At 35.1% G+C, this 13,156-nt stretch overlaps 3 protein-coding genes across 3 annotated transcripts; all 3 read left to right on the top strand.

Moving 5' to 3' along the window:
• The first annotated feature begins 4,581 nt into the window (after nucleotides 1-4,581).
• LOC130629883 (uncharacterized) lies at nucleotides 4,582-6,261 on the top strand. Its single transcript, XM_057443261.1, has one exon. The coding sequence runs from the start codon at nucleotides 4,582-4,584 to the stop codon at nucleotides 6,259-6,261; it is 1,680 nt and encodes a 559-aa protein (XP_057299244.1).
• Nucleotides 6,262-6,265: 4 nt separating this feature from the next.
• Nucleotides 6,266-7,227, top strand: LOC130629828 (uncharacterized). Its single transcript, XM_057443190.1, has 2 exons — nucleotides 6,266-6,688; nucleotides 6,896-7,227. Exons 1-2 carry the CDS (start codon nucleotides 6,283-6,285, stop codon nucleotides 7,210-7,212), a joined length of 723 nt encoding a protein of 240 aa, XP_057299173.1. The 5' UTR covers nucleotides 6,266-6,282; the 3' UTR covers nucleotides 7,213-7,227.
• A 24-nt stretch (nucleotides 7,228-7,251) lies between these two features.
• LOC130629881 (ATP-dependent DNA helicase PIF6-like) lies at nucleotides 7,252-8,161 on the top strand. The gene is made up of 2 exons (XM_057443260.1): nucleotides 7,252-7,583; nucleotides 8,086-8,161. The coding sequence occupies exons 1-2, from the start codon at nucleotides 7,252-7,254 to the stop codon at nucleotides 8,159-8,161; spliced, it is 408 nt and encodes a 135-aa protein (XP_057299243.1).
• The last annotated feature ends 4,995 nt before the right edge of the window (nucleotides 8,162-13,156 follow it).

Raw genomic sequence — 13,156 nt, 5'->3', positions numbered from 1 at the left:
ATCTAATTATAATGAAAAAAGGTTTTTCTCAGCTATTAACAAATTTATTAGCGTTTCCAACTGAATTAATTACTATTCAGTGTTAATAAAAATTGTTTCCTCATCCCGTTTAGTTAACATGTCCAGCAACCTCATTCCTAGGCTACATTAGCCTACACACGACACTTTGTTGGAAAGAAAGAGAAGCCGAAGGTTGATTTTCACTTGTTAGGTATGCAGGGAAATTTTCTTGATAAATTTCCCAGGCGTTAAGGAATATTGTTAAGTCACACAAAAAAGGTTATTGCAAAACTTCCACAATGTATGAACAGATTGTAACGATCATACAAATCAGCTATTTAGTCTATTGCATACAGCAACCCTACCAATGCACAAACGTGATGTACATGATAACAATGCAGCGTTTTCGAATTTAACAATCGAATAATATTTCAAACGGTAATGTAATAGATGCAAACATTGATTTAACTTTGTTTACATTAAGGTTTATTTCAACGACATCAACCACTTCGTAGCGTCAAAAACAGTGACAAAAAAAAATTACTGTTTACATTTTATATAAATTCTTCTCTAGGATATACACGCTGTATATTATTAGAATAGTGTGTTTTCGTATCAGCCTTCATTGTCTAACTTTATTGACAAATCCTATCTTCATTATTCTTAATATTTTTTTGGAATGTCTATGTCCAGAAATATATACAATGCCTTAATAAAATAAAGCTTGCTATAAAGTTACTATTGCTAATGTCAAATTCTTTTTATAATTAGAACAAACAATTGAGGTTGGACATTTTCTTAAGATATTCTCAACTGACCCCAAGTATATTCTTACAAAAAGATGTTCAGGCTCAAGACAAAACATATTTAACTTCATATTTAAGACAAAGTTTAGCTCTGATTGCGTAAGCCGCTTAAAAATCGTTATTCACCTAAATTTATTTCTCTACAAGATAATCTAAACAACACACCTGCTTTACTTTCGCTTTCTCAGTAGGCCGCTAGCTAGGGTTAGTCCAATCATTTTTTTCACTTCGATTACTAAACTTCGCTTCATCCCAAAGAAAACAAATTGAAAATGTATAGCTAGCTACAATTGTCTGATGCATTTCTGATCAGTTCCCTTTTTGACGTTATATCATCGTACGTTTTTCTTCTTTATAACAAACAATTCTGACAACAACAAAAACTTTATATACTCGCTCGACAACAAAAGCCGCTCTACAACAATAGTTTTATTTTTTACATTTTAGATTTGATTCGATATTCTCGAACCTAGAACACAAAAATGATAGAAGAAACAAATAAGCTTTAATCTTACCTCATGATGAGTAAACATTGTTTGATATAAATTCTTTCAGGATTACATTGAAAACGAGACAACCTTCTTCGCTTCAGTTTTCTTTTTTCAGTTGATAAACTTTGTTTCCGTGATATACGCGCACATGGTAAACCGGGGGTAAAATTAAATTATTCTATCTATAACTACCAACAGGGCTTTTAAAAAAACAAACAAATAAAAACATTTAAATATGAAATAAAAATTAGCTTTTATAAAATAATAATAAATAAAAAAAATATTTTTGTCCTTGGCCTCATTGTGTGCACAAACAAGGCGTATTAATATATAGACTAGTCGAATACCCGTGAAAGAATTCACCGAATCTCTCATTAAAACGATGTAAGGGATACCAAACAAAAACATAGTAATTTGAACACCTCGACCCCGGGCTCTTTGTCTCTTTCATAACGAGATGGCTGAATCAAAATGTCTCAAAATATAAGCATGTGCAACGAAAAAAATAAATAAAAATAGAAAATGTCCAAAAAAATCAAAGGTGTCTAACAACCGTTACGTAAAAAGCGAAATACGCTAAAACTATATACTATATACTTGCTTTGACATTCCAGAAGTACACCACTAGGGAAAAAAGGATACCAAACATTAATGAAATGTCCAACATTTTTCGTTAAGTCATACAAATAATAAGAATAGTTTGTTTTAGTTTCAGCCTCGATGTTCTTAACTTTTTTGACAAATGCTATCCTCATTATTCTCAATATGTTCTTAACATAATAATAATGCCTTAATATAATGCCTTAATAAAATAAAGCATGCTATAAGTTACTATGCTAGCTAATGGCAATTCTACTACATATAACGACCCATTGCTTGGACACAAAAAAGTTCAGTTCGTTTGATATACAATAAAAAAAGTAAACTTCTAATCAATTTTGTGGGTCATACAAATGTTCATATTAAAAAACTATCAAGCTTAGGCATATTCTTAGGATATTCTAAACTTCTGATTGTTCAGAGCATATTCTTACAAACTAAGTGCTTAAAGAAAATATTTTCCGACTAAACAACAAGCTTGATATTTAAGGAAAAATTTAGCTCTGAAAGAAACGGCTAAAAAATCATTATACACCCAAATTCAATTCTCTATCAAACAATTTAGACAACACACCTGCTTTCCTTTCGCTTTCTCGGTAGGACGCTAGCTAGGCTGAATTAAAGTCCAATCAGTTTTTTACTTCGATTACTAAATTTCGCTTTATCCCAAAGAGAATGAATTGAAAAAGTATAGGTACAATTGTCTGATACATTTCCAATCAATTCTTTTTGTGATCCACTATTTCATAGCGTTAAAAACAATAACAACGGCAAATTTACTTTTTTTACATTTTGTATAAAATTCTTCTTTAGAGCACATATACGGTGTATTTTATGAAAATAGTGTGTTGTTTTTTCGTTTAATCCTTCATGTTCTTAACCTGATTATCAAATCCTATCCTCATTATCTCTATAATAATAGCCGTCGTCTGTCTGTCTCTGCGCAACATGGCGTAGCAAGTAGCGAGACCCGCCGAAAATCCCCGCGGCCCTGTAGCTTTATTTCGGCAGACCCAGTTTTTTACGGCGTTGTTTTCCCGCCCTCTGTTAAAATGGGCAGCTGTCAATTTTTATAAAAATAAACCAATCAGATAGCGCCATAAAATAAATTCTATTGTTATTATATTGCCCGCGACTATTATCGGATTGGCACTTTCGAAATTCTTATAGCCTCCGTTGCAATAAGATCCCGAAGCAAGACGATCGTTGTGAAGGAAAGTTTCGTAACTATATTTCTTGCTTTTTATACCTACTTCTTAGAATAGAAGGCTTTTTTAGTACACAGTCTATTTTGAAACTATTACTATTTTTCTGTTTGTTTACATTTATTTGGAATTTCCTTAAGTTTTGTCTAGCTAACTAGCTAAAGTTATAAGTTGATTTCGTATTGCCTACTAGGGAAATATGAATCTCAATGACTTCCATTTGTTGGAGCATGATTATGCTAATGCTAATGCTCCCCCACGAAATCCTATAATAAATATGAACCCGGTTCTTCATTTGTTAGAGCATAACTATGCTAATGCACCAGCACAAAATCTTAATTTAAATGCTGATTTCAGTAATATTGCCAATCGACTTCCCCGATTGCAAAATGATGTTGATATTACTGGTGCACAAAGGAGGGCTGAGCACGCTTTACATGAAAGGGCAAGGATTGCCAATTTAACTTATGAACAAGCCCAACAACGTAGGGAACAAGATGCAGTATGGCACCAGCAAAGACGTGCTAATGAAAATATTCAGGAAGCTAATGTACGTCAAAAGGTCGATGCACAACGTCGTCGTGTGAATCGAGCCAATGAATTACCCCAGCAAGCTGTAGTAAGACGTAGAGCGGATGTTTTGCGTCATCGGGTAGCTAGGGCTCCACGTTTAGTAAATTTAGGTAGGATTAACAATGTTTTGCCTCCTACACATTCTGCAGGTAAGTTTACTATTGTGTGTGAGCATTGTCGAGCTATTAAATTTAATAATGAAAATCATTTTAAGTGTTGTCACAATGGCAAAGTGGCCCTGCCTGCTATATTACAATTTCCTGCTGAAATACGTGAATTGTTAAGCAACGACTCTGCCCAAGCTAAACAGTTTCGTAAGTATATCAGAGTATACAATAATGCATTTAGTTTTACTTCTTTGTCAGCAAACATTCGACCACCACCAGGTCATGGACCCCCCTGTTTTAGAATATGTGGTCAATTATTTCACAGGTATGGTGCTTTATTACCTGCTCAGAATGAAGTACCTAATTTTAGCCAATTGTAGATTGTAGAGGCTGCAGCTGCCTTAAACATGCGTATTGAGAATCCGACACATGCTCATTGTAATCGTGAAACAATGCAGATAATTCAAGATGTTCTTAACAGGGATTCTCCATATGCTGCAGCTTATAGAAATATGGCTGAAGTGGAACGTGAAGAAACAGCCAGAGCAGCAGCAGAAAACAGACAGCCTTCCGTTGTAAGCATGGTAATGCGCGAGGGTAATGATCGCAGAAGGTATAATGCACCCTTGCATCAGGAAGTTACTTTGTTGGTAATGATGGAGCACCTCCTGCTGCAAGAGATATTGTTCTTTATCCACGTAAACAACCTTTGCGGCAAATCCCTCATATATCATGCAATATTGATCCTATGATGTATCCTATTTTATTTCCACGTGGTGACCCTGGTTGGGACCAAAACATGGCCCACGTCAGGGAGCATGCAACTGGAGTAAGAAATAGGCTAACCCAGTTGGAATATTATATTTACCGCATTGCTATTAGGCGAGAATTTTCTGCCCTTCATCTAGCAGGCAAATTGTTTCAGAAATTTTTAGTAGATGCATATGTTAAAGTGGAAGGCCAACGGCTTGCATTTATTCGACGAAATCAAAATCAGCTTCGAGCAGAGTCCTACCAAGGACTTCTGGATTACCTCCAAAATGCTGCAGATCAACGTAACTTACAGACAGGTAATGTTGTTGTCTTGCCTTCTACCTTTTCCGGCTCACCCCGCAACATGCATCAGTTGTATCTTGATGCAATGGCATTGGTTTCAAAAAAAGGTAAGCCAGATTTGTTCTTGACTTTTACATGCAATCCAAAATGGCCAGAAATTGTTACTAATTTGTTACCTGGTCAATGTGCTTCTGATAGACCAGATTTGGTTGCAAGGGTCTTTAAATTAAATTTACTTGCTTTGAAAAAAGATTTAAAAGACAGTGTATTAGGTGTTCTGTGTGAACATGTAGATGTTATTGAATTTCAGAAGAGAGGTTTACCGCATGTTCATATGCTTTTACATCTACACAATGAGTTTAAATTACGAAATGCTGATGATATTGACTCATTAATTTGTGCACAGATTCCGGATCAAAACCAAGATGCCGAACTGTATGATATAATAAAGTCATGTATGATCCATGGGCCATGTGGCCACCTTAATAATACATCTCCGTGCATGAAAGAGGGTGAGTGTACTAAGCATTTTCCTAAGCAATTTAATGATGGAACTGTTATCAATGTAGACGGTTATCCCATGTACCATCGTCCTGATAATGGAAGAACTGTAAGAATTCGAAACTTGGATGTTGATAATAGGTGGGTTGTGCCTTATAACCCTTTCCTATGTAAAAAATATATGGCACATATTAACTTGGAAGCATGTGTGTCAATTAAAAGTGTTAAGTATTTGTATAAATATGTTTACAAAGGTTATGATACTGCACATATAGAAATCAATGAGCGCATCGATCATGATGAAGTAAAAACATTCTTAGATGCTAGATATGTATCTGCACCTGAAGCAACTTGGCGTCTCTGTGAATTTCCTATGCATACTCAGAGTCATTCCATCATAAGACTTCCTGTTCACCTTCCAAATCACCAACAAGTGTTTTTTAGGGAAGGCAACGAGGCTGTTGCTGCTGACAGGGCTGAAAATTCTGAGACGATGTTAACAGCCTGGTTTCAATTAAATCAGCAGGACCAGCATGCACAACGATTTTTGTACACTGAAATACCTTACCACTTTGTTTTTCGAAATACCCAACAACAAAAACGGTGGGTAGTTAGGCAACGCGGTGCTGAAAAGATAGTAAGTAGAATGTATAATGCCAGTATCCGCGAAGGTGAAAGATATTTTTTGCGTGTCCTTTTATTGCATGTCCCTGGTGCTACGTCTTTTGACGACTTAAGACATTTCGAAGAAAATTTTTATGCTTCTTTTAGGGATGCATGCTTAGCACGAGGATTGTTAGCTGATGACAATCTTTGGATTCGCACCATGAATGAGTTGGTGGAATATGCTTCTCCATCTAAAATAAGAAAAGCCTTTTCTTTTATATTGATTCACGGTGAACCGAATAACCCACATGAATAATGGGAAACCTTCCGTGCTGCAATGATGGAGGATTACTTACGTCACCACCCTGAAGTACAGGCAGAACAAATGGTGCTAGGTAAAATTAAAGGTGTTATTCAGCAATTTGGTAAACGTCTTACTGATTTTGGTCTTCCTGCTTTACAGGAAGCCTTGCTTGATGATTTGCCAAATACTGAAGAAATGAGGCAGGAGGCTCTAAATATCAGGCCTTTGTTAAATGCTGAGCAACTTCATGTAGCCGATTCTATTCTAAATGCCGTCACCAATAATAACATTAATGTTGCCAATATTTTCTTCCTAGATGGGCCAGGTGGCACAGGTAAAACTTTTACATATAATTACATTATTAAGGAAGTTATTGCGAGAAATCTGTGTGTTGCTACTTGTGCCTGGACAGGTATTGCTGCTACATTATTGCAGAATGGTAAGACTGCCCATTCTCTTTTCAAGTTACCAGTCCCTGTTTTAGACGGTTGTACATGTAATATAAAACCCAATAGTGACCATGCAGCATTTTTAAGAAGACAGGACATCATTATATTTGATGAAGCCAGCATGATACCTAAATATGCTTTGGAAGCAATTGACCGAATTTTTAGGGATATATGTAATAGTGAAATTCCCTTTGCAGGTAAAGTTATTCTTTTGGGAGGAGATTTCCGTCAAGTACTGCCTGTTGTCAGAAGAGCTGGACCTGCACAAATTGTAGAAGTTTGTTTAAAAAGCTCAGTACTTTGGCCCTTGACTCGAATTTTTCACCTCCACACGAACATGAGAGCTGGAGATGGAGAGCAAGTCTTTGCTGAATTTCTTTTAAACCTTGGTAGTGGTCAGGTGCCACAAAAACCAGATGATCCAAATCAAGGTTGCATTGAAATTCCACATGAATGTGTGCTGCAACCTAATGAAAATATTGTTACTTCTATTTTTAGTGAATTTGATCATTAAAGATCCCTTAAAGACGGTCTTTGTAATGGTACAAGGTTAATGGTTCGTAATCTGCGTGCAAATGTTATCGATTGTGAAATTCTTACTGGTATTCGTAGAGGTGATCGTGTCATAATTCCGAGAGTGTCCCTCTGTCCAAATGATACAAATCTACCCTTTCAAATTAAACGCACCCAGTTTCCTTTAAGACTGTCTTACGCACTGACTATAAATAAGAGTCAGGGCCAAACTTTTGAGAAAGTTGGTATATTTTTACGTAGACCTTGCTTTAGTCATGGCCAACTTTATGTTGCATTTTCACGTGCTCGGTCATTCCAAGCAGTAAAGGTACAGATTGTTAATACTTTTAAGCAAGGTTATGTAGGAGATAGGTGTTTTACAAAAAATATTGTTTTTCCACAAGTATTATAATTTTTCATGTTTTGCTTTGATGCAACACTAAGTTTTCAAGTATTGGTTAGTGTTATGTTGCCTGTAACATTAACCCTGCAATCACATAATTTTAATAAGCAACTTACAATTTTGATTTGGTGCTTATCAAAGTTGTGTATTGCCTACGTGACCATTATATGATGGGTTTCAGGTGTTCTCATGCCTTAATAGGTGTGTTGACAGTGTTAGCATGTTCTGTCTCTAGCTTTAATCGGAGATAGTTTCTCAACTTCAATGATTAAAGTGTGTGTTTACGCCTGAACAAGTGCCGCGTCTACTTGATCTTTGTGGCACACAGTTGTCGCACGCGGTGTTGCTAAACTAAATTGTATATCCTCTTAAAAGAACCTCTATCTCCTACACTGTAAAATATTGTTGTCCACTGCCTGAGAGTTTGCGTCATATTTTATTGTGCAAATGTATGTTTTTCTTCTCTCATAGGTGGGGTGCGAAATCCAATGGCTTACCTTCTCGAGGTGCACCCCGTTACGTCAATTTTAGCTGGATTTATAAATAAACAAATTTTTCGAGCTCGCAATTATATAAACATAATTTAATTTAAGGGTGAATAAAATTAAAACTTTGTAGCCCTTTCTAACTTAAAGAACTTTATTCTACTAAATTCACTTTTTTAAAGTCCAGTTAAAGTTCACAAACTGAAAGCCAGGGTTGCCTTAGAGGTATTCTGTTTGCAGGAATTATATATCGTCTCCCTTTACTTAAGGCAATCAATATTTATGTAACTGTATATGTATATTCAGTTGTGCAAATTATGTCTTCCTTATATTCATGCAACTTTATTTAAATAATAATTTATTTTTTGGCTACCTAAAAAAGTCACGTTATAAAAAGTTTGGCAGTGAAAACACTGCTGCTTCACCACGACTATCGTCTGAAAGTGAAACATCCACAACAACAGCAGTAACAGCGTCACTTGCAACATCAGTTGCCACAACAACTACAGCTGCAACAACAACAACCACAGCGACAACGACAACAACATCTGCATCAAGTCAGGAAAACCTTAGCACGGTAAGGCACCCTTTTATTACCATACCATAAGTTCTAATTCTCTTACATATTCTCATCACATTGTTGCATTGAAAAAATTGAGTCTTATATTTATATATTTAAGTTCATTTTTATATAGTATATTCTTTTCCCTATTTTAGGATCTATCTTACAAAGCATACCTGCGGTATCGCAGAGGCAACCCAGACCCAGGTCAAGGGCGTCATACCTTGTGTGACGTCGCCTCGGGGGCAGGGACCGCGAGGGCTTTCGCTGGCGGGAGCAGCCTGGGCATCCTACCCGCGAAGAAGGGGCGAAATCGATCCTGATACAACAGGGGATGTGTTCTATTAAGGTGGAATACCGTTGATCGGTAACCACTTTGATATATACTTTAAAATACTTTAATTGATTTTGAAATATTTCACTCCCCTGTGTGTCAGTGATCGATATTACTTGCGTTTCAATTGTATTTATTTTTTATTATCTATTTAATATTGTTCCATAATTTTTGTAGTTTGTAGTTTTGTAGTTTATGTAGTTTCCATTAAATTTCATCTCTTTATCAGTCTTCTCTCAAAGTTTGCTTACTTTTTCATAGTTTCGCATTAAAGTCAATTTTCTCAGTATTTAGTTTTAGTCACTAATGTACCACTATCATCAATATTTTGCAGATAAAGTAATAGTGTTTGTATAGTCTGTTGCATAGTTAGTATCAATATTTTTAATATTTATATCTTATTTCAAAAAATTTGATACTTAAAAAACTTTTGTCAAAAATTAAGAAACTCTGTTTGCTGCCTATTAGCGTATTTTTGTTTTTTCTTCATACCGTTAAGTTGTTATTATAGTACAGTTATAGTTGTTTTAATAATTGATAATATAGAGAGTTTTTTTATTTACTATTACCCGGCCATTGTATTTTTCCCTGAACCTATCAATTTTGTATCTGCATAAGTGTTGATTTTTTCCTTTTTTTTGTAGATAACATCAAAAATGAGTTACCACCTTAGACATTTAAGGCCGGATTTATGTAAGGTATGTTTTTCTTTCTACGTTTCTTCGTCACTGATGGCTTACCCCGGCGTTTCGACGCCGGGTTTACCCGGCTAGTTCTTAATATTTTCTTAGCATGATTATGGCCTCAAAACCCTGTTTAAAGTTAATATAGCTAATGACAATTTCTACTACATGTAACTTGGATAGAAAAATTATATTAGAACAATCAATCCTAGACTTTTTAAAGTGTATTCCTACAAAAAAAGGTTCTTAATTTTCTTGACAATTGCTATCCTTGTGGCCTAAAAATATATAATGCTTCAATAAAATAAAGCTAGATATATGTTGCTATAGCTGCTGACAATTTTTTTTATATTTAGACCAAGCAATCAAGGTTTGACATATATTCTTAAAATATTCTCAACTTCCAGCCCATTGTTTAAAGTGCATATATTCTTACAAAAAAAGTTCTTAACTTTCTTGACATATGCTATCGTTATTTTTCTGAACATATTCTTAGCATGTCTATGTGCTAAAAATTTATAATGTCTTTATAAAATAAAGCTTGCTACAAGTTATTATAGCTATTGGCAAATTCTTTTTATATTTATTTAGAACAAACAATCAAGTTTGGACATATTCTTAAGATATTCTTAACTGACCCTGAGTATATTCTTACGAAAAGGAGTATATTTAGATGCAAGATATTTAACTTCACCTTGAAGGGAAAGTACAGGTTTGAAAGTGTAAACGGATTAAATATCGTTATTCACCTAAATTCATTTCTCTACCAGATAATCTAAACAACACACCTACTGATCTTTCGCCTTCTCAGTATACTGCTAGCTAGCGTTCTCTGGATAAAAGTCCAATCAGTTTTTTACTTCGATTAGTAAGCTTCGCTTCATCAAGAAAACAAAATAAAAATATATAGCTAGCTAAATTGTCTCATACACTTCAAATCAGTTATCCTTTTGACGTTATATCGTACGTTTTTCTTTTTTTTTAACAAATCTTTCTTTCATTTCCTTTTAAAAATTATTTAATAAGCATTAACTTTTTATACTCGCCCCACAACAACAGTCGCTCTACAACAGCAGTTTTGTTTTTTTACATTTTAAATTCGAAATATCATTTGAATTCGAAAGTGTTTTTAAAAAGAAACCAACGTCGGTTCTAGAACACAAAAATGGAAAATATTGAAGAAACAAATAAGCTTTAATCTTACTTCATGATGAGTAACATTGTTTGAATTAACTTTTGTTCAGGGTTACATTGAAAAAGAGACAGCCTTTTTGCTTCGGTTTTCTTCTAGCGGTTGATAACAACTTGTCTCCGTGAGATACGGCGCACACGTAGTAAACCGGGGGTAAAATTAAATTATTTTTCTTTAACGAACCCGTGAGGCTTTAAAAAAAAACCCGACTTAAAACGTTTTAAAATAAAACAATAGTATTAATAAAATAAGAAAAGAGTTTTATTTTTTTACCAATAAGAAAAAAAGAATTGAATGTTTAAATAGTAACCCCCTGATTTGCGTTTTTTTAAACTTGGCGAGAGAGAAAATAATTTACAAAGAGGTGGTTAGCCACTGCAAGGATGAAATCAACCTGTTAGGTCTTTGGAAATAAGCTAGAGGTTGTACTCCTCTAGAAAAAATGCCTCTAAAAGCACAATTCTCCCTTTTTACAAGGAATTAATTAAAAAAATAAATAAATAAATAGAAAAATAAAAAGGACACAATACATTTGAAAAGATAAACAGAACTTTAACCAGGGAGGTAGGTTTCGACCACGCCACGTCGTAAGAAAGTGAGCCGTACTTTGCGTGTCGTGGACTCACATGGTTACTCACACAAGCGTATTATTATATAGACTAGCAGGGAAAACCGGCGTCGAAACGCCGGGGTAAGCCACAAGTGAAGGTGTGACCCGGCGTTGAACATTCTGTAGAGCGCTTAATAAATTGTGCCACACGATGAGATGGAGCGCTTTAGTACAGGTATACAGTATGTCCTAAATTAAGTGAAGTGCATACACCATTGTAGTGTTGCGACTGTAGCATATTTTTCAAAAAATAACTTTCCTGCAACAAAAGCTGAAATAAAAACAGAGTTTACAAACCGTTGTTACAACGTCATAGCAAAAACAATCGGTCAATATTATTTTATTTTGCAGAATAATTGTCTGTGAAAGTTAAACAATTAATCGTAATACCGAGCTGAGCGCTTAGTACAGGTAAACCGTGTCGCACATGCGTTTAGGCTTAAAACCCTTTTCAAAAAAACTGAATATATTGCAGCTTTGGTTTTACAAAACACAGGATACACTCTGTTGAAACGCCGGGTTAAGTCACAAGTAACTGTGTTACTTATCCAATAGCAACGCCCCTAAAAACAAACTTTTTAGACCTCTAAAAATGCCCATAACATCAAAAATATTAATGGAGACAAAGTGAGAGTACAGAGATTGCAGCCAGAAAACGTTTTTTATTAGGTCTTTTTATTAGAATTAAAAATTTGGTACAATATTTTGTAGTCATGCCAAAATCTTGTTGAGTCAAAGTACTTACTAAAAGAAACAGAAAAAGAAAGGGATTTAATGGAGATGGTAAGATCAGTATTGTATATAATAGTGAAGGTAGTGGTGTAAATAGTGGAACTGACTGCAGAAGCCCTATTGTATATATTCAAAATTCTGTGAACAATGAATTTGCTGATAGTACAAATCCAGACACATCTATATTATCTGTGAATACTTCAACTGCATCTGAGAGAAAAGTAGAAACCATAGAAGTTTCCACACCAAACGGCCCTAATTTTGTCACAGGAAACAGAATTATTGACATGGAGATTCTCAGTTCTATAATGAAAATGTTGTCGTCCCATCATGTACAGCCGTTGGTTTGAAATCTACTTTTTAATGCTCCAACACAATAAATGTAGTTACACATCTCGCTCACTGGCTGCATATAGCATGAGAGCTTGCGGTCAGGGATACGCTTGTTTAGATAATTTTTTATCGTTGACGAACCTTCTTAAACCAATGAGAGCAAACAATTATGACAAAATTGTGAAAGGATGACCTTAGCAGCAAAAGATGTTGCAGAAATAACAACGCAAGATGCATGTGAAAAATTACGAGGTAATTCAGATGGTGTCGTTAAAACACTAGTTTCATGTGATGGGTCCTGGCAGCGACGCGGTTACGCATGCCTAAATGGTGTGACAACTGCCATCTTAATAAATAGCGGAAAGGACTTAGACATTGAGCCTACGAGTAGGGCATATAAAGCTTGTCTACTGAAAGAACCATTGCGAAAAAGTGAACCTTCGGAATACGTCAAGTGGAGAACCGACCATGATTGTAAATACAATTACTCAGGATCAGCTGGAAGTATGAAGCCAATTGGCGCAAAATGAATGTGGGAGAGGTCCGAAGTTACGCGACACTAAATACTATTGGGATGATGATAGCAAAATTTTTAACACCATACAAAACAC

This window comes from Hydractinia symbiolongicarpus, chromosome 2 (assembly GCF_029227915.1).
Source record: "Hydractinia symbiolongicarpus strain clone_291-10 chromosome 2, HSymV2.1, whole genome shotgun sequence".
Lineage (NCBI taxonomy): Eukaryota > Metazoa > Cnidaria > Hydrozoa > Anthoathecata > Hydractiniidae > Hydractinia > Hydractinia symbiolongicarpus.
This window is presented reverse-complemented; position numbering and strand designations above follow the sequence as displayed.